This window comes from Lineus longissimus, chromosome 17 (genome assembly GCF_910592395.1).
Source record: "Lineus longissimus chromosome 17, tnLinLong1.2, whole genome shotgun sequence".
Lineage (NCBI taxonomy): Eukaryota > Metazoa > Nemertea > Pilidiophora > Heteronemertea > Lineidae > Lineus > Lineus longissimus.
The window spans coordinates 10358017-10382411 of NC_088324.1; the positions used below are offsets into that span (position 1 = coordinate 10358017).

At 39.8% G+C, this 24395-nt stretch overlaps 2 protein-coding genes and 1 long non-coding RNA gene across 7 annotated transcripts in view; 2 read left to right on the plus strand and 1 right to left on the minus strand.

Moving 5' to 3' along the window:
* Positions 1-4316: 4316 nt before the first annotated feature.
* Positions 4317-6339, minus strand: LOC135501055 (uncharacterized). The gene is made up of 3 exons (XR_010449548.1): positions 5915-6339; positions 5359-5443; positions 4317-4418 (listed from the first exon to the last, which is right to left on the minus strand). It is a non-coding gene; the product is annotated as an uncharacterized LOC135501055 (long non-coding RNA).
* Positions 6340-7143: 804 nt separating this feature from the next.
* LOC135501581 (uncharacterized) lies at positions 7144-13232 on the plus strand. The gene is made up of 3 exons (XM_064793752.1): positions 7144-7451; positions 10202-10336; positions 11737-13232. The coding sequence occupies exons 2-3, from the start codon at positions 10210-10212 to the stop codon at positions 12513-12515; spliced, it is 906 nt and encodes a 301-aa protein (XP_064649822.1). The 5' UTR covers positions 7144-7451; positions 10202-10209; the 3' UTR covers positions 12516-13232.
* Positions 13233-17623: 4391 nt separating this feature from the next.
* The window catches only part of LOC135501310 (LIM homeobox transcription factor 1-beta-like), a 35805-nt gene continuing 29033 nt past the window's right edge, over positions 17624-24395 (plus strand). For all 5 annotated transcript variants that reach the window (XM_064793356.1, XM_064793357.1, XM_064793359.1 and 2 more), the window contains exons 1-2: positions 17624-17756; positions 20836-20954. In XM_064793356.1, coding sequence (XP_064649426.1) covers positions 20891-20954 — 64 coding nt within the window. In that variant the 5' untranslated portion in view covers positions 17624-17756; positions 20836-20890. The remainder of the gene's footprint in view (positions 17757-20835; positions 20955-24395) is intronic.

Below are 24395 nucleotides of genomic sequence, written 5' to 3' on the forward strand. Positions count from 1 at the left end.
TGGTACACCCAATAATTGTCTGTGTAATAACAGACACAATGCAATCGTTAGGGTAAATAAATCTATGTCATTAAAGCAACATCAACATTCGAAATGTTTGAAAGGAATTATCCGGGCATAAAGATATCATAATCAATCGCCCTTTTTTAAAACAATACTACCTATCCAGACCTTAGATCCACATCAAATGTAATGTATGGAAATCCATCCCCTTCCTGACTGTTCAAGATATTCTTGAGAAACAATTGACTGACAGCAATAGTCTGTATAACAGATTTAGAACTCGATTCAGACTGTGTACATTAAAATACTTTAATCTCACTTCTCTAATCTCACTTCTCCAAGATAATCTAATGAACTTTAACGATGGAATGATTGCGGCTGCGGGATGTCATGTTACTTCCGCAACTGTAGCGTAAACTGTAAGACTTCACAAGCAGCTGTTTATTACTTTCTACTTAAAAGTTATTCAGAGGCTCTGAGCCTCTTGCGTTTTGAAATCACCGAAAAATCAAGAATTGTGCGTTTATTTTCATACTGCATGTAAATGTGAAGTTGGCAATTTGGAAACACCACGCCTTTTTATTGAAGGGCTGATTGTAGGGCCTAGGGTGCTCTTTATTCCCTTTGGTCCAACCATGTCTAAATATGTTCAAAGTCGAAATTAGCAAAGCTTTGTTTTGCTTACTTTCTTTATCAATATAAATAAGCGACCCAACTTTTGTTCTTCTTGTTCTAAGCGGTTATAATCTAGATTAGGCATTGGGTTTTCTATTGTACAGATGTTTAGCAATGCACGAGTTGCATTATAGACTTACAGGGTGTCCCAAACATGTTAGTCTTACCGTTCACAGATTCACATTAATGATTGTGAATTTTGGGACGATGATTATTTAGTGATATAAAGTAAGGTTTGTTTGTTATAGTGTCACCCCTAATGAAAGGGCCAGCCAACTTTGGCTTATGAGACACTCTATACATCCACACTCTTATCTCTGATGCCAGGCGCCTGGCGAGAAGGCAGTTTGTACACTATATTCAACGAGCTGGCCTTGATACGGCGACTAACCATATATCTTCATTTTGATCATCGGAATTTGTTTTTAAATTCGATTCACATTTTCCAGTGTCAAATCAGAAATGGAAAACAATTGTGACACCCTGTATATGTGCATTTATGTTAAGATGTCAGATATTCCGTTGTGATCAAAAGTAGAAATTAGTTTAACAACAACATCATTAAACTGCTGCGGTACGAAATTGTTTCTCTAGAATATCAATTAAGAAAACAAAACCCATATAACTAAAACTAAAAGTAACACGCGTTCGCCCATTCTGAATTCCAAAAACAAAATTTGACCTCTCAGTACCAAAAAGCTGATTGGTTCATTTCCAATGAGCACGTGGGAAGCAGAATTCGACCCTTTTGATAAACTGGGATCCATAATTTATGATTTCTTTTAAAATGCATATAAACAATAACCTGCTCAGTGTCAGGAGCATTTCGACTAATTGTATGTTGCTTTGATTTCAAGTGTCCATTTACCCTAATCAGTAATAATAACGTCGACATTTTTGTTGGTGTAGTGACGCCGCATCCAGATTTTGATGATGAGTTCTGAGATGATGAGTTCTGAAATAACTAATTGGTTCACCTCGAGAATTGTCTGTGTAATAACAGACACATTACATTCGTTAGGGTAAATTAATCTATGCCATTAAAGCAACACCAAGATTCGGAATGTTTGAAAGGAAATATCCGGGCATAAAGATATCATAATCAATCGCCCTTTTTTAAAACTATACTACCAATCCAGACCTTAGATCCACATCAAATGAAACGTATGGAAATCCATCCCCTTCCAGACTGTTCAAGATATTCTTGAGAAACAATTTACTGTCAGCAATAGTCTGTACAACATATTTAGATTTAGGCCTTAATTGATTGATTAAGGCTGTGTAAAAATACTTAAATCTCACTTCTATAAGACCATCTAATGAACTTTAACGAAGGAATGATTGCGGCTGCGGCCTATTTCACAGCAATACATTGTACAGAATTAGATTTAGATGGATTGTACTGATTCAAACTATGTAAGAAATACTTTAATCTCACTTCTATAAGACCATCTTATCGAAAGTTATTATCAATTTTTCAGTACCGGATACCGGGTGTACGGTATTGCTGATTCATGGGGAGGGGGCGGGGCGGGGTCTACTGTAGACCACATTAGAAAAACTAAAGCTTAAATGCCTTTCTACCATTTTGATTGGGAGATTGTGGTGAAATATATGAAAAATGGTCTTATGTATGTGATTTTACAGCGTTTCGCCTTATAATTTATCTGTGAAACGTAAACATTTATGTATATGTTATACGATTGCCTAGAAAGAGTAGTAATAAAATGTTATGTTTGTAATTTCGTCTTCTATTTGGTTCCTTCACTTTGACGTGTTGCCTTCACTTCGATCTATGAAGATAGCAAAGGCAATCAATAAAGCTGAAGTAGTCAAATCGAGGGTCTTATGCAGAAAAGTGCACTTTACCGAGTTTTGAGAAATTGAGGTTTACAGTTGAATATTACTGTAAAAACTCAATATTGCCCATTTCGCCACCAGATGAATTATCCCTGTCCCAACCCCGTCATAAGAATGTTTTCGGTAAAAGTGCACTTGTATCTTTCTGCATGAAAGTCGGTGACACACGAGCTCGTCAAAACGTCAATAGTGCAGCAGCACGTCGTTTCACGCTCTACTCTGTCATCAGCTTAAGGGCTTATCTCCACATAAGCATTTCACGCGGTGAATATTCCACAGTCTTTAATTCTTCGTTGGCAACGCTCGACGTGAAATGACAAAGACTTGTGTGATATATGCCACGTGAAACGCTTATGTGGTGATAGACCTTACAGGTTTGTCACAAGTACTACAAAACTGAAATCTACCATTTGTCAAAATACACAAAATGCTGCAAAAAGCTTGACGTCGAGTGAAACCATAGAAATGGTTTCATATCGAATTTATCAATAACAAGAGTGTTTTGGACGACATGTCTTAGATCCTCCAAGATTTCAGTATGTCATGTTTTGTTGTACTTCTGGCACACCTCAAGACCCTCGATATATGGCTTGTTATTCGTTGCAAAATTCAATAGTTATTACCATTCAGTGTTTATTTTCATGTTCAATAATGAATACTTTAGTTTTCAAGGTTTTTATCATGTGCGATACAAAGATTGTGGTAATGTTATCACATATCTTTGGTAGACTTTCTGTACAACTCATGATATTTTGCCATGTGTATAGTGTGAGATATTTATATGCGATGCAGAATTATCTATGTTGACGTTACCTCCGTTGAATTGTTGGCAAAGGGTGAAAAAGGTCTTTGAAACTGCTTTGATAGGTTGTTTCAAAGTTCCTTTTTATCCCTTCAACGATTCAACGGTTGTAACATCACACATAAACACTTCTGTCCAACATATCAAATATTCTCTGCACTGTACTTTGGCATAATAACATGAATTGCACACAAAGTCTTCCAAAGTATGTGGAAACATCACTCGTAATCTTCAATTGCATCGCAAATAATAGAAACTTTGAATTCAAATGTATCAATTGAACATGAAATAAACATTGAATGCAATAACTATCGAACTTTGCAATGAATAACAAGTCATAATGACTTCTTCAGCCTTCTAAAGGACAAGGACAACCTCGGATCAACGGATTTTTTCCAAAAAAAGGGGGCCCCTCAGAATATAGGCTATCTCCAAAAACGTCAAAAAAAAACTCGAGCGTGACCTCGCTCCGTAACTTTGCAGAGGAATAAAGTTACGAGGGGAGGTCACGCACGATTTTTTTTTCGAGTTTTGTGGACTTAGCGTATTTTTCAAGGATTTTTAAAGGAAAAAAGGATGACACAGCGATTTTGTACTTAGCGTATTTTTGAGAAAAAATCACAGAAAAAGGAATGACACAGCGATTTTGTACTTAGTAAATTTTTGAAGAAAAACACAGGAGAAGATAAAGGACAGAAGAGAACAAGTGAAATTGTTCAAATCGTAAAATCCAAGAAGAAAACAGATTGAATTATTGGTTCGTTTCTGTTTTGGATGGATGGGAAATTGTTCAGAGATATTTTGAGGGACATGTCCAAAGAAAAATAAGAAGAAAATCAAAAAAGATTAACGTATTTTTGATTTCTGTTCGTGCGCTAACTGACCTCGTAACCCTTGGTGAAAGAAGGAAGATATTCATATCAATTTATAACGTTTATTAATTCACTTCGAAAACATACAGAAGAAAGAAGGCGGTTACAGAACATGTGAATCAAAAGTAGAATATGTTTTTCTTGATATGTAGTAGTAAGACGAAAGGCTATCTTCATGCGTTGGTTTACAACTCGTACAGAAGGACCTGCAAAGATACGAAATAAAACAAGAGATTAGAAATATGGCAGAATGAGTAAGACTGAACCACACTTGTACTAATCAAGTCTAAAGGCATATCGCCCTTGTTTCACTTGAGAAAAACAACATCACTGGAGTGATATGGTTCCTGAAAAAACAATAAGCGGACAAGAACTCACTGACGTATCGCCACGAACAACAAAGGCCCAGAGCAAGAGTATGTAGACAGAAATGTTAAACAACAGAGGCTGAAACAATTCAAGAACTCGGGAGAAAAGTTATCAAAATACAATGGCCATTTTAGTTATTTCTATTTTCGGACAGTTGCTATGGTTACCGTGGAAGAATACATTAGAAAGAAAGTTTGAGCCAATCAATAAGATCTAAGAAGGCCACTAATAATCACCTTTACTATCAAATTGAGAAAAAAATTGTAAGTAATTCGTCATTTTCGTTGAACGGTTACCATGGAAATAGGACCAATGATTAATAATCTGGCTGAATCAAACACTGTCTCTGATGCACCCCGTAAAGCTTCAGCACAAATATTAGAAGCGACTCGGGAGGAATATGGAAGTGTGTCAGAACGGAGTTGTTGTGTACATAGTGCAATGTTACACACATTGCATAGGCCTACATTGCATAGGCCTACATTGGAAGGCCACCAAAAACCACAATAAAAAGAAAATGGTCCGGATATGATGATTATCAAGTTTATACTAGCCCCCCCCCCCCCCCTAAAAACTATGACCAATGGTTCAGTTGGAGAGGGTATGAAATGAAATAAAGTGTTAAAAACAGAATCATTATGACACTGGTATGAAACGGCCCGCATTCTCTTACACCCGGCGATTACGAATTTCTTTCCTGGTGTAAAAGGGTCTATTTGATAATAGCGAACAAAGGTTGTTGCCATTAGGAGCGTTCAACACAAAGGATTCGCATACCTGTGCGTTGTCACCGCGGGTTGGACGAAACTTCACATCACTTTTCCGGACTTCATGAACTTTCCTCAGACCATTATGGAAAGAACTGCAATGAAAAAGAACAAAAATGGTTTGAAATGACCGGTTGAATTCTTTAGTGAGTGATTACATGTATAAACAGCTACTTCATATGCAGCTCTCGGCAGTTCAAAACTGCAATCATTCTCCGAGCATCACATATAACCATGAAATAAGACAAGAAATCAATATTAGTTCAGTAAACATCTGGTCGGGAGGAAACTCAATCCTGGCTTATTTCACGAGTGTCGGGGTGGACGGCCATCAGAAGTTTACAGTATTTTTTCTTCAAAACTTCTTTTGTGGTCGTCCGATAAATAACGTGTCGAGAAACTAATTCAAGCCACGAAACTCACTCCGAGAATGAAGATGATCATTTGGTCTGCCCGCGCAAAAGTGGCTGGAAGTCACATTGTGGACTTTTCATTGAGCGATAATATGTTGGGGGTACTTCGCCTTTCAAAACAAACAAAACTAGATATTTTCAAAGAAGACTTACCAGAGAAACTGCAAACTATATGGAGAAATTTAGGAAAGTTCAATATGGAGTCCTTCTCCTCGTGTTGGAAATATCTGCCACGTTGGCACAAGACCTGACGTCATGCCATGTGATCACGAACTATTACATAATCCGATTAACTTTGAAACGAACATCAGGGTGTAGAAACTTGAACAAAGCTTTTAGGAAGCCCTTGCTCCGAAACTCTTTCTTACTGGCGTGCGAGGGTATTGGCGACATGTTGTCCATTTGGAGCAGATGCCGAGAATTTAAATTGAACCACAATAGCGAGGTTTCGTAAACTCACGTTCTGATTCACGTTTCAGTTTCACCGGTTCATCCCAATATTCTCGTTTGAGAGAGCGTCCCGAGCCCCGTCACCCGGCCACAAACAAAGGCCATGGGCTTATCTAACCATTATCTTACATGATGAAAAAGATACTTTGCCAAAGAATATCATATGACCATTCCGTTCTGGTGTGTGTTAGAGGGGGAATATCTTTCCTCAGGTCGTGGTATGGACGTATTATCCCTTGAATGTGTCGCCTTTGACGTCTACCATTCTCTACCATGAATAAAAAAAGAAAAGTGCCCCTACCAGCCCGACTTTGAGAAAAGGTTGGGATACGTTAGATTTACCTGGCTTAAGAAGCAGCTATGAGAACACTGTGCTAAGATTTACTACCAAACTGTATTGGAACACAGATGAGACTGTCACCCTTGAAAAGGTTAAACCACCTGCGCAGTGCTTCAGGCAGCCTCATCAAGGATGATCGATCAGCTACAATATGATTTACCACTGGCAGTGTCTTAACGAGTCACAATGTTAGCGTCCTCCATCGAATTCCGCTTGAATATATATCATTGTGACATCATGTGAACCGGGCGTCAAAATGTCAATTGACGTCTGCCGCCTGAACGTTATCTGATAGCATACATTTTATTGCCGCCAAACAAAATTGGTCCAAGTAAGACCACCATATGTCAACGAAGTATACAGGTATATAAAAAAATAGTTGCAGACTCGAGGTGTTGGTTTCAATCGCTATTCCCTACCTACACATACAATACAACCACTGCATGATGATAGTCCTCACATAAGACGAATGGAATAGCTAATGTCAATGACTATCTTTACAAGTAACAATTCGTGATAGCGTCCCTCGATTAAGTCTCGCTGGAGTATCGCATTAGCGCAATGTGGGGGAGTCGATCGTGGGAGTCGGGTCGTGAAGTGTCATCGTGACCGAGGCGGCAACAGGATGGGAGGGGTGTGAAGTCGCGCGGCAAGCGATTAAAACAGCAGCACATTGAATTCAAAGGACGAACATCTGATGCTGACGGCGAGAAGGGTACTAAGTGGAAAATTGCGCAAAACCGTTACTTCGCTACACTGTGGTTATATGAAGGTGCCATTGTGACTTGTGATTTGTAGGAGAGGTATAGAGGCGATGGCACAGGGATGTTAAGGGCGGCACATTCAACAGCGTGTTGAAGACGGAGAACGCTCTTACGGGTACAAGGTTATTCCGAAAAGGTACGTTTCTTGTTATCCTTTTTTTCATCAGTGATTTTAACTGAAGGTAAATGCTATGATAAGATTAGTTTAATCGTAGTCTGCTTTTAAATTACGGTGTACATGTACATACTTTTGTGTTTTTTTCTTGCTACAAAGGAGAGGCGATACGTTTCCTGCCGGCGTAGGCAGTCTGAAATGCCCCCTTGAAAAGTCTGTCCTAACTGCTGTCCTAAAAGTATGAATGGTAGGCATACTTTTTACTTCGTCGAATGATTATATAGAATAAAGTCTAAACGGTATTCTACCGGTTCGAAAACATGAGAGTCCACACTGGCACCTAGGACTGTGAGAACAATGTGAAAGAGTGTATAGCGTGCCCGCGGGGAGTTGGCGGCGAGGTTAATGAATCCAATTAAAGGATCAAGTATTTATAACAACAAAAATGACCAATCTCGCCTATCACGATCTCACTCCTTTGTTAATGCAGCCGGAGAGAGTTCATGTGGACCAATATCACGAAAGCATAATTAGCCGAACTAATGCTCAAAGCAAAGTCATCAAACGAAGCAAATTTAACGGCTTTGTATGATATATATATTTGGGGGAACGCTAATGTGTAAAGAGAAAACATGGACAAGGCCAAGGTAATAATATCACCCCGCATTTAAAAGAATTAAAATGCCTAGCCCACACCTCATGTTGACTTTGAGTAACAGAAGATTGAAATTGGCTCCATATTGTCTCGAACCAGATTTTTCATATGGATATCTCTTTCTTTGAGCGCTGATCGCCTACCATCATTATGTATCCTATTTTTACATGTAGTACACTATTCTGAAATGAATTTAGAATAAAATGCAAGTTTATCGACATTTATTTCCGGATATTATGCAATAAATCACCTAGTATACGAGATTCCTATGTTTATGACGAATCATTAAGTGCTTTTTTTAGCAAAGCTCATTAACGCGTGGGACTAGGATGTAACTTGAATGTTTAAAAATGTTAAATTTTACTAAATTTATCAGATGGCCCACAAAAGATTGATTAGTTGGGAAGTAACTGTGTAGTTGAAGATAACGGGCATGCATGCTTACACCCAGTTCTTCCGGTACGGCAAGAGATAAAACAAAAAGGAATAAACATGTTTAGATGCGAGCTGTGTCCTTTTTTTATTGTAAAGCGTTTGCAAACGTCATACCTTTTAATAATAAAACAACAAACAATCGCATGCCTACAAGCAGTCTTTTTAATTGCGAAAATCTCGCTGATTCCTTGCAAATATTCGCCCTTCAACAAACAGATTCGATTTCTTTGTACGTTCGCCCACTCATACTCTATGAAGACTCACTATCTTTGAAGATAAGCAGATTTGATGGATTATAATGAATCTGACCCTTGACATGTTGTTCAACATTTCAACATGCACAGTACTAGCTAGCTGAGCTGGATGATCGTCATATCAACTCTAGTACTGCCTTAGAGTTAAATTCTAATCCCTTTGAGTGTCAGTGATACAATTTCGGGTACTGGTGCGATGGGTCTCTACGGATGGTGGACGTGAGTTGTCCGTGGGCCACTGTTCATTTTGTTGCATCAAGTAATTGAGGTGATCCTCAGCCGCACAAAAAAGAAAATCACTCTACGTTTTAATTCATAGCTCAAGTTTAATTCATGCTCATAGAACGTCGATTGCACGCAATCAGTTATGATTGCGCCAATAGCGGAAGTCGGCCATGCCACCTAATCAAGATGGCGGCGATCATTATATGGCAGAGGTATAAATGACGACCGCGCACGTCTAACTTTAACAGCAATCAGTGCTGTCGACACTCTATTGGGGATGTCCCATCTGACTAATTTGTGGGCCATTGATTGTCCGATATGGATACGATCAAGTCAATCACATGTCATTAGTCCATGGTTGATTCAATCGCCCGTTTCATTCAATGTACGCCCCCACCTGCTGAGGCCATGACGATGATAATACTCTAACGACATATATGACAACTTGAAAAAGACTATTTGAAATCATTATTGTGGAGGTGACGTGGGCTGAAACTGGCTTCAAGTGGAGCTACAAAATATAAAGCTTGAGTCATTTATTTATGTTATGGTAAATGTTTTATTCGGGAAAATCATATTCTACAATGTTGATCCGGTCGTGTAACCACGCTTCACTGTTGGATCTTCGCACCCTCCCGATCCTCGTAGGTCTTGATGTCTCTCCACTCCTACAAACCGTTGTAATAGAGGAAAATACTGGATCACCACCTTAAAGAATTCCAGAGGTTCTTAGACAGCTGGATAAGGTCAATGACACCTTCCAGTAATACCAATGTACACTCTTAGAAATGAAGGTTTTCAAGGTTTGGAAAAATCTTTAATGTTCTTACAGACAACACAACTCATTGCATCCACACCTGATAATCTCATATATAAATCTAAAATGAGTCATATGTGACGTACACAACCCGTTTATTTGACCATTCATGGACCACTCTGCCTGCTTGTTACTGGTCATTCAACACCAACGAGATTCTGACCGTAAAGGGAAATTACCTGTAGGTGGAGGCCATGGATATCGTGGACGGCAATTATCAAAGTAACAATTTGTGCGCCTACATAACAAGCTGTATTCGTGTATGTTTTTGGATGGACACTGAAATGAAGATTAGAATTTGCTTAGTAAAACCCATTGGGCTGAGACTATTATTGCATGTAATTTGCTGGAATGATAACATTGTTTTAATGACGTGTCTTTGCAGACGCCATCATGAAGTCTCGAGCGACATCCCTAGCAGTCACGGCTTTACTCGCCACATGGCTGTGCGTTGAGACTATGCCAATAACACCGGAACTACTGCCACGAATAACCCGGGGGTATATACAAAGAAGCAAGGGTATGTATATGACTGAAGGAGGTAACGCTAAGTTTAAGTCAGCCCAGTGTTGGTGACCGAACATCCCGGCCAAGAAGCAAACGCTACGTTTCCTCCAGCTTGAGTCAAGTCCAGTTTAACAATTCTTACCCCGCTCTAAAGCAGATATCGGGGTCAAATGTAACCGACCGTAAAGGCCTGAGCGGTTACTATCTCAGGTGATACATGCAGGTCTTACATCAAAGAATATCAATTTGCAAAAAAACATTGATAAAAAGGTAATTGCGCAAAGCACAAAATGATAATCTGAGTTTTTTTTCTTGAATATTTTCTCAACCGATGAACTTGGTCCCCTTCAGCATTCACTGTCAACTGCGTTGTGGTATTCTGCTTGATATATACAGCCGGGTTATTAAGGCAGCACTGATAGCTAAATATGTTTACGGGATAAAAATTCATAAAAAAGCCCGAACGTGACCTTTCGTTCACGACCTATTTCATCCGAGCAAAAGATGTACATGTATATGCAATTCGATAACTGTATTTTTGTTTTAAGGATGATCGGAGCCGTAAAATTCATTTTCACCTCACATACATTGTAAACCTGTTGCCCTGTGACGATTGTTCCGAGAGCAGATTATACGTTCCCTGCATGATCCTTGACAGTGGCATTCAGTCCTGAGTGCATGCATTACCCCATCCTCAGAAAGCATTGTTTAACTTTCATCCCTGAGCTTTTTCCATAATCTTATGGTAAAAGTGTCATTCTAGAAGGCATGCTTTGATGCAAATGGAAGCTTTGAACCCAAAAACGACTCGCATTATTTTTTTATTGCTATTTGGAGAAACATGCGAGCGATTAAAAGCATTTGGAGTGTATTGGAAAATCATTAAAATAGATTTTTGTCGTTCATAAAATCATCTGTATTGATATTGCTTTAAAACTTAGCAAAGAAAAAGTTCTTTACTCCGTTCGTGGAGAAGAAAATTATTTCATTGTTTCAAAGTTTTAGGTTTATAGTCTGATATCAATGACGATGGAGTTCATCATCCGACTTCACCCCTTTAGTAGAACTCAAGATGAGCTGTTTAATCAGCGCTACAACCTGAGCATTTTAGACTGGAACCCCTTTGTTAACCTGGATGGAGAGGTAAAGAGACTTGCCTAGAGTCTCACACCGACAATGGGGATCGAACCAGGTACCTCATGATGACTGCTAGTCAGAGACCCGCCAGCCTGATGATGACCCATTCGCCAACTCAGCATATGGCACCGTAGGCGTTTAAACCTTTTTTGGTCGTAACCTATCTAACGGTTGTTTGATTATGCTTTACGAATCGTGAAATTACAATATCCTGGCAATTTTCACCATCGTCACAAAAATTGTCGTATCGCTCATCACGTGTATTTCTTCTTTCAGTTCCGGTGAATTTCGACCATGAGATGATTGACTACGAAACACGTCACCATGACAACAGGAAGTCACTTTCTTTGACCGGTGCAATTTTGCACGAGACGCTTGAAGAGTTAGACCAACTGATAAAAAAGGATATCGCAGATAGAGTCGACGATGAGATTCGTCAAGGAATATCTCGAGATACTGTATTTGGTTTTCCACCCAGCGGCAGAAATATTTTTGATTTTAAAGGACACGAAAGAAAAAACTTTGTACAAAGTTATGGAAATAGATTTCATGACGAAGATGATTATAATACTGATCGAACTGATAGGGGCGGGAATCGGGAATTTGAAACTGGAGATATTGGAGTCCGTGACACTAGAGATATGGTTGACAATAGAGATATAATGGCTGCATATAGAGATGATGCTGACTTTAGAGATAGCATGGAAAACGGAAAGAAACTTAGGCCTGATGGTTTCATTGAAATCGGGGATCTTAAACGTTATGATAAAGAAAAGTATCTCAGTGGATATAGAGATACCGGAACCTTAAATATAATTGAGGATGAGTTTATGAATGCAAATACTGCAAAATACGGAATGAACAAGAAACTTAGACAACCTATTGAAAATCAAGACGCTGGAGTTGATGTTGAGAAACGAGGGAGGTCGCTGTGGTGGTATCGAAACTGCAACCGAGTTCGCCGTTGGCGGTGGAGGGATATCAGAGCATTCGTGCGATCGCGGCGGATGTGCGGGAAACCTGCTGTGAGAGTGAGATACGGAATCTACGGGTGATGCGGGTGACACTGAACATTAGAAATCAGCCGAATTTCCGACTCGGCTCTGACTCCGACTCACCTTTGAGGCTCTGCAACAGATTGAATTACAGTCCTACAGTGACGGAAATATTGACAGAAGTCGTATTCCAAGGCAGGGCTTGCCGCTCCCGACTTGGGATACGAGTGCATTTTTTTGTGGCTCACGCACAATTCAAATTACTCCAATTCAGCCTCAAAATGACTTCTATCAAGTCTCATAGCTGAATCGGAGTCGGAGTTGTTGATTTCGTAGAAATTCTGCGTTCTACTACAAGCTGTTGGATACATTAATTGGACTACAGCATTTAATGTCAACTGCACTATTTACCTGTCAATGGCAATGCATTAAGTAGTTGCAAATGAGGCTGTTTGATGAATAAAAAGCAACAGTTTTTTTCTGTGTTTACTGGATGACGAGGTAATATGCAGACTATTAGTTCCAACACAGCAAAATAAAGTTGATACGGATTGTGGTGGGAATATTTACACAGCGTATATGTACAGCGTTCATTATATTATGGTCCCAGTCACAGAGCAATCTTTTTATCACGTGCGATGTTCATATTCCGATCCGAAAACATCGTAACTCTGGTTAGTGAAACAACTAGCCTTGACCTTGACCAACTGTACATGTCAACTGATGCGTAGATATCTGCCTCATCACTCCCATCCTAAGAAATAGTTCTCAAATTAACACTTGAGTTACTGTCCTCTTTCCATTTCAATTTCTTAAGAAAGCGTTTAAAATCTTGCCGGAAGGAAGAACTCGAAGATAAATATATATAGAAATTAAACTGATTGTTACAAGTCACAAGTATGTAGGTGATTGAGAACGCCAGTCGTCTGATTTCAGGTTGGTCTCTGGCCTGATCTGGGCGGATTAGAGCCCAGTAGATATAATCCACAGGCCAGGAAGACATGAAGAAAACAAATGAAAAAGACATAGCTAACAGCATACGGATAATACCACTAGAGTTCGATTTTGGGTTAGAGCAATTTCGAAGCTCGCAGTGACACTTATGGCGCTTTGAGCGCAGCTTTAAAAGTATCAAAGTATTTATCACCAAAACGATAATGCAGGGCAAAGCCACGTCAAAGGCCATATGAGACAGTTCTAAATAGTGCATGACAGATTCAGGCAGGTTTTTGGCCCCGCAGATTTCGTGATATATGACGTCATCACCTTTTGGGCACTTGAACTCGATGAGGATAATCCGAGGACTGTTTAATAAAATATGCGCAAAAACATTTACGAAGAAGAAAATCTTTGCCCGCCTCCATGTGCACCATGTTGATTTCTTTAGAGGGAAGCACAGGGCTATGAATCGGTCGACAGACAACGTCACAACACACCAGGCGGAGATCTCGAAAAACGTGAACGAAAAAAATTGGTGCTCCTTGCAAAATAGGTCGCCCCACTCGTAAATTAAGTGAGGGGTGTTCTGTATGAATATCCCATGCACAAGATCTAGACTCGATAGCACATCCACGAGGGCTAACACTTTGAAATGAAAGACCACGACAGACTTCCTGAACTTGCTATAATGCACTGTGAGGATTATTAGAAGGTTTCCCAAGATTCCGAAGGCGAGTAGTGGTATCGGGAGGTAGAGTGCGAATACTCGAGTCCAGAATTCTATGGCGCCTGATTTGCCGTGGAATGAATTACTGAAATTGCACCTCATGGTATCCGAAAAATGCGTTGCATTTGGAGCCATGGCTACTCAATATACAAATGCAAACAACCACGTCATGTAGAAGATGGCCGACTACATCTCGTGACATCACCTCATCCGACCGGGACACAGTTTCCTGAACCTGATTTACCACAAATCATCGTTATCCCAGGCAACGGTAACGAAGCCAAGGCTAGCTCCATGTTTCACCGAGTAGGCCGCAAGGCTTCAAGTTCAATACTGCTTGTTACAAAGCTGACGGGTCAAATATTCTTTCCCGAGTTCAGCTGAAGCTTTTACTCGAAGTGTATATAGTTCCTGCGGAGAAATGCCTCGCTTTCGGTTGCATGTGCACTAGGGGTGATTGTGCACAGTCCTCATCAATATAAGTGACACATTCCTGATTTCATCCTCTCTTTATCACCTAATCCAGAAGAACATATCCCGCCGACGAGTTCATGATACCCGAATGTACAAAACAACAGCGTGGTGTCATTGTGAAGGCAGATACAGGACATTATAAGCCCATCACGTACTCCAATTTTCAAAGTTGAAACGAGCCGACATTGCCTTTATCTACGATTGGATAGACCACATGATATTAAAGCGAAATTTCTATATCAATGCTGGTTTGGCAGTAATTTTTCAAAATATCACGAAAGCGATATTCCATCTCAATCAACTGGACTTTGATGTTTTCACCCCAAATCTTGGTTCAGTACTCAGACTTACAATGTCTTCGATGTCATCAATAAAATTTTCAAAAAATGTTGATATTTTGAGAACATGTCCAAGTTATCATTTCGTGATATTCAGAAGAATAAATGGTTAATTAGCATTGATATCGATATTTCGCTTTAGAGAATGGGATGGCAAATCGCTGCACCCTGAACGACCCGTATGAATATGTATTCATGTTCTCCAACGAACATGCTATGTCCCGTATTGTCATAATACAGGAGGTATGCATCTCAAATATTCCATACAAACCCTAGCCTTTCATTGGCGCACGCCGGGTACGAAAGTGTCGTATAAAAGATGGAAGGCCGCGCGTGCTATGCGCGTGCGCGCGCGCACTTGAAACTCTAGTTTTTCTTTGTAAACAAAAAGGTCAAGACTTTGTCGATTGGATGACTTGAGTTTCCGCGGTGATGACGGTGCGTTGCTATGGGCCGCCAGAATGTGGGTGTCACGTGCCTCTAACGCCAGTTTCCGAAAACACTGTACCGTTCAATGCTGCACTTGATCTTCGAGGCAGTTCAAGACAGTGTGCTGTGCCACAGGAACGCCATCCATTTACTTTAAAGAACCACACCTCCCGCGGCTGGATAGGCAGCTTGGCCTTTTTTCCGGTAGCCATCGCCTCTTTCCACAAGGAGGAATATGATACTTCCGATCAGGTATTGGCCAATCAGAACGCAAGTAGATGGTCTTCAGTGCTTTCCGACAGCGCCGAACAAGCTTGATAGATGTCTCTCCTTTGGCCAAGAGGCCACTGAGGTAGTGGATCACATCAATACCTCAAGAGGAGCACCAATAACTTTGACCGAAATGTAGCCGCATGCAGTACGGTTCAGTGCATTGCCGTGTGTTCATGGTCAATACACTTCACCGCAGATCAGATGACACTGTCGAGATTGTCAAATCCCTTTCCTTTTAGATTTGTGCTGACACAACTAGTTTGCGTGTTGTTTTTAAATCTGATAGGTATTTGTTCAAAGCATTATGCGCAACAAAGTTTTTTTTATGGCACCTGTTGCATTTCAATAGCCAGTGGGGCACGTGTGATTTCGGAGGAAATCAGCGTTAAAAATGTCATAAACACCCCTAATCGGTGCAATCATTACAAAAGTGTGTCACGCTGAGTGAGGAATCGGGGTGATTCTTTTGGGCCCGGCGCGTTCTGGGATACAATACGTGGCATCACTGGCGGGCCAGTGGTGTGAGCGGAGTCATTATGTCACGACAATGCTCCGCCGAAGAAACCGGAAAATTAGCCAAAATTGTGGTATTTTTGCTTATGGTTTTTGCGCGATGAGATGCGGGTTGATTGCGGACTTCGGGCATCTGCTGGCGCGGCGTGCGCCCGGAATATGCCCCCCGAAAGTACGGCGTACACCTGCAACTCATTCGTGTAGTTGATCGTAGGATTGGGAAGGTTGACCCGGGATGGTGTACTATTGATGTAAAAATCAAGTTCTCTCAGTTTGGTCGAAAGTTCATGAAATGTAACTCAGCTTATGAGTCTGTGCCGAGGCAGTTAGCCGAACAAACACAAAGAAATAACCCCGCCCCACATTTTTTACTAAAAGGCTTCTTGCAAAAGCATCGTTAGTCCTCTACATGGCCAGGCGTGGTGGGGGTATGTCATCGACTATCGGGTATAGCCTTTTTCCGACAAGTGGATGGTAACTTGACAGTCTGAAAGGATCTCTGACAGCAAAACCCACAGTTCATCCACCTGTGTTGCGAGAACGGTTCGTTAGACGAAAAACGTTGTTTTGTCACGTGCGGGTAGCGCTTCCTAGTGGGATACCAGAGCACCATGCACCCGGCCACCGTGCGGTTAACGCTTCTTAGCGGGACACCACGCCGCGAATGGTCCAGCGCCAGACCGACAAGCAACATCCTTGCTGTGCTACGGTACGGCTAAAGAACCCGTGAACATTAATAACAGGGCAGAAAATAATGCAATTGTTGAAAAAATTAGCGCAGTTCGAGTGATGATGCGACAAATTACAATCAATTAAATGGGACAATTGACGAAGTGTAACGCTCTAATTTGAGTGGTTCTTTACACAATAACTTGTGTGGAAGACGTCGCAACGATCAACAGGGGGTTGATCAGTTGAGTCCAGGTCCTCTTCTCAATAATCTGGGTACTACGATACAGTAAAATCGCTTCTTCTGAGAGTCAGGGCAGTGGAGATTGGTGTAGTTGGTGTTCTCGAGCAAATGACAACCCTTGCCGTAGCCCTCAAATTCCTGTGCTCCGGCCGGAATTAGCTGAGTGACGTTAATCCCTGCAATCCGATGATAATCCCCTTCCTCGTGCCCATGGAGTAGATCATACGTTGGAGCACGCAATATTAACGATTTGGAGTTTAAAAAGTTCAATTTTGTCGATGCTGTATGGAAAGGACTTCGACAAGGTTGTCCTGCACAGTGACGTAACACAACGATATGTGCCCGCGATGTCCTCCTCGGGAATATTACGGTCCACGAAATCTACCATTGGGGAACCTAGCCCCAAGCTCCGCGGCCAAAACTACCCAGCCCGTTCCTGGCCCTCGTGTCGCGCACGCGGGCCCGTGTCAAGTGTATGAATACGACCAATGAAAATAGTGCGGAGGATTTAAAACGAGGCGGTCGTGTGTTTGTTGGACAGACGACATCAGTCGCACGCGCTGCAGGTGTGGAATCTGTGAGCAGACGTCAGAAGACAGTGTTGAAGTTGTACTGGACGGGTTAGGACGCTCATGGGATAAGTGTGGATAGATACTGAAAACTGTGGATATAGCAGAAACCATTTTATTTATTAGGTAAGATTTGTTTCTTCAACTTTACAGCTTAGCAATCATTTCGTAAAAAAATTTAAAAAATAGATACAGTAGTTTTCTTCCTTTAAATATTAAGATATTTGCTGCTTTAAATCTTTCACTTTACATGTATATCTTCATAAGGTATAGGCATCTGATTCTGATATAATTTGTGTCATTCACATGAACTTACGGATCTTCGGCCTACATGATAAAAGCTAACCTATAACTTTACGATTTAGGATAGCTTATATCTATATACAATTTTTCACTTAGTAACTTAGGGATCTTAGTCCAATACTTACTTATAACTTAAATTTTAGGGATCGTATCTGTCACTTTATAATTTAGAAATCATCTTAGTACATGTATTTATATCTTTCACCCCTTAACTTAAGGATACTTTTAATACTTATAATATGGTTCACTTATATAACTTCGGTATCTTATTTGATACTTCACTTTGTAACTTCGGTATCTTATTTTAATTAGCACTTACAAGTACATGTACACATGTAGCTTTCACATTATAACTAAGGAATCTTATCAAATACATATATCCATTACTTTCTGGCTTTAGGAATCGCATTTGGTACTTTCAAAGCATGGTTTTGTACTTTTCACTTTATAAGGTAGGGATCTTCTAAACTAATTACAATGTATGCCTCCATTTCATAACTTAGCGGTTTTCTTTACTGATTTCATAACTTTTCCGTTATAACTTAAAGAATGATTTTGTCTGTCAAAGTTTGTGCGATTAAGGTATAGTTCTGTAGAGACTCAAGACCGTTAATCCACAACATCCTTTCGTCTTCGGGACACTCCTATCCTATCGGACAGATTTTCCTATCATACTGGCTCATTTGCGAGCAGGGAACTCAGTGTGGACGAAAATAACATGCAACATAGAAAAACATCGTACCCTTATTCAGCTCATACCGATCAGGTGATAATTACACTCATAGTTATCCAGTTGATAATTGTACTGATTGGACCCGTATCATCAAATTGCTTAATCGTCGTGTATCGCGATAAATTACTTAGTAGCTTACGTAATGCATTTTTTCAGAAATTTTACAAAAATAAACGAAAAAATTGAACTTATCAGGTTATTCATATAGAAATACGTAAAAAAGTATATTTTGCATATTTTGTGATTTACATGGCACTCGGAATTATGTTAATTGCACCAACTAATTCGCTACCGCAACTCTTATCAAATATCTATCAGCTTTAGACTACAAAACTAATTTGCCTTCATGTGGTTGTTGATAAAATACTGTTTCGTTCAAAATATTTTGGCACGAAGAGTTAATGGTAGTTATCAAATTGTTCACACATAATCTAAACAAGTCATGTTGTCAATGTGTATTTACACTTAATCAATCCATGATAACCGTCCATCTCTCAAATTTGACCAAGCGTCGGCGATAATGTCATATACATAATTACATAATAATTTGGATTATATCCCGATTAAATAGCCCTTATCGTGGTCATCAAACGCTTGTCCAAACGCTTGTCCTATTAGGTCCTGGAAGAGCAATTCCCCGTTTCTTTCTCCTGTAAGCCGAACTAAAATACACTTAGTTGGCATTATAATTACGGCTTTATATGTATAGACAGACATTGCCGAACGGCCCAATTTTTTTCGGGTATGTTTTTCTGGTAAAGCATATAAAACAGTAAGTTTGCAATGCTGTTTGTGATTTAAACTAGACAACACAATGCAAGCAAAAAATCATATACTGAAGACCTTTAAATTATCAAAATCGTGAGATAATGGAGAAAATATGAGACCTATTTGTTTGGCCTAAACTAGAAATTGTCACACTCGCGATGACTGGTGCATGTATAGCGTAGAGTGGTCAGTGTCACTGTCGGGTTTCTAAAGAATTCTCATATTTCCCGCTGGAATATCGGTATCCTATTGTTTCCGTGAATACGTTGATGTTGATATATTCGGTTGAGGATGTGTATTCTATCTATCGGAATTATAATTGGCAAATATGGTTAATTAGCAAATTAGTTAATTAACTATAACTATATAACTGGACAACAGGGTTTTATTTGCGTACACCCAGTTATCGTCTTGTGGACGACAACATTGATATACGGACTAGAAGTGCAGTGCGCTAATTCGTGGCTGACTCCCAGTGGCATGAGCCGGTGCGTTAGTGAATTATATGTAATTTATTGATTTAGTAATTTTTCCGCAGGATATCGTTCTATATGAATAGCACCAATTTTTAGAACGGGTGGACCAAAGCATTTTTCTCAGCTTCAAATACTGGACATCACTCGGGTCATTTTAATAGAGATGGCCGTTAATGGTAGTGTATACACTCTTAGACATAAATATTTCTCAGCTTTTGTAAAAACTTTAAGGGCTCATTGGCAGAGGCAAAATACATGCCCTTATATTAGAGGTTTTCATCAAAATAAGAACCTATTGGTTCCAGATAATCAAAATAAATGAAAGATAATTAGTACATGTCACACCAGAAAGCGGAAGTCAGGGTTCTAGAATAATTTGAAAACCCATGTAACCATTTCGTTGTTTCTTCCCTTTCATATAAACAAACAACTGTCTAATCTACTGCATAAGGATTTTAGATACTTTGTCAATTTGGTCATTTCATAGAATGAAATATGTGCGCATAAGTAATGATTATATATACATAAACACTCCCATTCTGTATCATTGGAGACGCTGATGCGGTGTTGAGTGCGTTCACATTATCGATCGCTGACAAAGATACCTCCCTCGTTTATGATATGCGCGATGAGCAAAATGCAGCCGTATATACTGCGATTGGCGTTCGTCTATTAAGTCTGTTTCGTAGAGAATTCTACAGATTACATGTACGAAAGACTGACTTTTTGATCAAAAAGTATGATTCGCGTTCCATTCTGTAGTCAGTTGTATCCAGTGTAAGGTTGTGTATTGAATATTTAAACGGGCCCACCTCGATCCTGCCTTTACCATCTCTGTCTCCCTTTAAGAATCTCAACCAACAATTTACATGTACATGTAGTTCGTTTCGTTATTTTTCAAGTATGATTGCTTTTCCATTTCCAGCGTATCGTTGCGCCATCAGGGCACTCTTTTATCACGTAATACAGACGCATCACTCATGGACACGAATTGTAATTATCCGCCGTCACATATGAAGAATCAGAACTATCAGATTAACTCAGGTGAGTCAAACTTATTTACGAATAACGACCTACAAACACATGAGCAATTGATGTGTCAAGCGCTATCTTAATCGCGTGTATGGTGCTGCAACTGGCTTTGGGGAGTGGGAGGCCCAGACCTGAGAATATTCTCCAGGACAACCAAGAGGATACTCAGCCAAAACAATGATGATACCATCATAAACGCTGGGCTAGAATTAGGTTAGCCTTAACACAGAATCTGTTCCACCAACAGATTTCATTATCTCCTGGCGTCTTATTGTGCCCGGACGAATTGTAAAAGATTTTGTTTTACCTTGTATTATTGCTTAGAGATGTGAAATGTGTCTCTAAAAATACTACTTTTCATATCTGTAACAGCCCCATTGACACTATATTATAATAAATTGAATTGAATATGTTACAACAGTCCATGCAGTTACTTGCAATATTTGATGAAAACGAATGATTCGAGACAATCCAAACGTGAAGTCTGACACATAACTACAGGCAAACCTCGTATATTGTTATAATGCCACTGATAGAAGATATTTTACTATTTAAGTTCAATACAGCCATGGTTGTTGAACGTGATCAAATCTCCAGTCAATATTTGCGGAAATCTTTCTGAGTTTGTAGAAGAACCCGATATGACTTAGTAAACCAGTGCACCTGAGTTGGCCTGTATCAGAGATAGCAAACTGAATATGCAACACAAAATAAAACAAAGGCTATGTCGCAATGAAATGCGAATTTAATTGAAATAATCGAAATACAAATGAATTAAATGTTCAAAGTGCCATCAAAATTCCGATATTCAAGTGTAAGTTGTCCGTTGATATTGGTGCCGGTGTGTATCTGACCAACTATTTTACCAAAAGGCTCGCTTGATTATACCAGTGCTAGTACCATTCCGGTACAAGCAGCATTGGCATTTTGTTAGTGGCATTGGCAATTTCTTTCTAATACCAATCAAAAAGGCTTTCCCAAAATAATCTCAAAATGCGCCTAATTTTTCATCACGTCGTATCCCATCAGATGATGTCCTATTTTGCGGGGAAATGATAAGTTGCAATAAGTGAAACAATGCTAAGTTTACGATAAGAATACTTAGTAGTACAGAAGTGTAAAAATCACCTTTTGTTTTGACCTGATTTTCTCTAGTATGGCAATTTTGGGTGGTTATTAAGAGAAGCGAAGGCACCACAAAATGTTGCAAATTGCAACTCGCAGAATACAAAGTGGATTATCATTCGAATTTTCTCATGCAGCGGGTAAAAATGACTATCAATCTTTTTTGGAAAAGATTTTGAGAAATTTTTCAACTATTTACCTTCCCATAATGTGCACACACTTTACTTTCAGGAGGACCCTACATTCTGCTTAGACCTGATTTGAAGAAAACACAACCATAATAGAATTACGACATGTTTTGATAACATATCAACGATTTAAAGGGAAATATTTCCCCTGCTTAGCACCTGTGAAATTCCAACGCCATTAATGCCACCCTTAGAAGCTAAAATCCCAAGCACATAATATAAAGGAATATTTCCCAAATGCACCCCAGCCTTTTCGTCAATTTCGTTTGAAACGAAAAGCCCGTACATTTGAGCGGTGCGTCAACTATCTCACGGACCATTAGGTCCCCGTTATTCTTGTTAAACTTGCGTAAGAAATCACCTCCTTCTTTGCCAACTTGGGACCCTTTCCCTTTCTTCTCGTGTCAAAACTGGGAGCTTAGTACCATGCACTTCACATCTAAGCCCACTCGAGATTGGACCGTTATAAGCCAAGTTAAAAAACGTCCTTCGATGCGGGTCCTTCGCGCTGAAGGTTTTGATGAAAACGCGTCTGGCCATTTAAACTAAATAAAGCTGTTATTCGTTGGGAGGTGCTAGTACATCAAGAGGCTTTTAGGGGCATTCTCCGGTGTTTTAAGGGCCTAAGATCACTTTAAACCCCTTTCATTGTTTACAAACATACGCATCGCCTGGCTGAATAAAAAGACTTAAAAAGGGACCGAGGATAAAGCAGGCCTCTTCAAAGAACCCCTTAATGGGTTTAGCTCCAAAGTGCTGTTGAATGCTTTTAATGTAAGATTGTGTCCAGGGTGGGCAGTCTCTCATCAGATAATCCGTCAAAGACACGGACGTACAGCTCCATTAACTTCAGGAAAGGGAAAAGAGGATAAGAAACACACAGACATGATTTTACGTCATAAACAACATGGCCGTCAGCGACAGTCGCCCACGGGCAGTTCGATTGACAGGTTTTTGGCAGATTTGGAAGTAGGCTTAAATCCATTTCGAAGGGTGAAGCTTTAACCACTACGCGCCAACGACGACTGAGGTGGTAATTTCGAACTGATGGTTACAAGTTCTTCCAGTGCTTAAGGGGTTAAAACAATGTAATCAGTTTAATTGAAGAGCATGATACAGTGGCAAGAGTACAATTGAAATAGTGCATTTGTTTGGTCACCGTATCTTAGCAACATAATCACAGCTTAGACGTGAGGTTCCGTGAGAATGTCAGGGAGCGGGACAGCTGTCAGGCTGTGTTCAACAACCTGGGATGTAGGATTTGTTGTGGGTCAAATTTGCCTTACAAGCTTTTCAGCACAATCGCTCAATCCACGCAGTGAGCACTGATGAGATGTCCCAGTCCAATATACCATACACTTTCCTAAAAAATTATATCGTTACGCGTGGGCAAAGCTACAAGTACGGTGGACTGCGTTACGCGTGAGCAAATCTACGGTGAACTGAAATGACGCAGCCGTCAGACTTTCCCCAGTGTTTTATTGCCGTCATCAAAATGCCACTACCGCTAATCAGAATCAGATTTCTATACCACGTGCCCAGTTTTAAAAACAAATATACTTGACAGTTAAATGTAATGTAGATTTTGAATCAGGGGACTAGGTTGTACTAAAAAAAAATATAAAATGAAATAGTCGTGATACGAAACTATCAGAAAAAATTACAAACTCAGCATGGATCAATGATCTTTGTGTAGCTTAATGGACGAATTAAACGCTTAATAAATGCGCACGTGCATGCAACAATTACTGCATATAAAATGCAAAATCACGCACTGTACCGATTCCGGTAGGGGTATCCTGCAGTTCCGGTTGAAACCCGGCGTTCGGTAATCGATTCAAAAATCGAAGTTTCAATTCGGTTTATATAAACAAGGAGATAATTCATTCATTTTGGTAATTATGAAAATACTCTAATGACCAATTATGAAGTTTTTCATTTTATTGTTAAAACTTCTGGAGAAATTAAAGGGTTTTGATTTAGAAATAGTTCTAGTTTGCAAGTCAAGACATGAGACGGATATGATTAAGTCAAACTCCAAAACACTTGCCATCAATATAATATCATGATTTATGGCTGACGTAAACTTCTTATTACAATTTTCAAAACCGTGTTTGCATACACGTACAGAGATTCAAGA

What these genes read in the sequence shown, in the direction of transcription:
- LOC135501581 (XM_064793752.1), top strand. Translation starts at nt 10,210, where the DNA reads ATGAAGTCTCGAGCGACATCCCTAGCAGTCACGGCTTTACTCGCCACA. An exon ending in GTATATACAAAGAAGCAAGG is followed by an intron (nt 10,337 to 11,736) that starts GTATGTATATGA and finishes TTCTTCTTTCAG; the next exon opens with TTCCGGTGAATTTCGACCAT.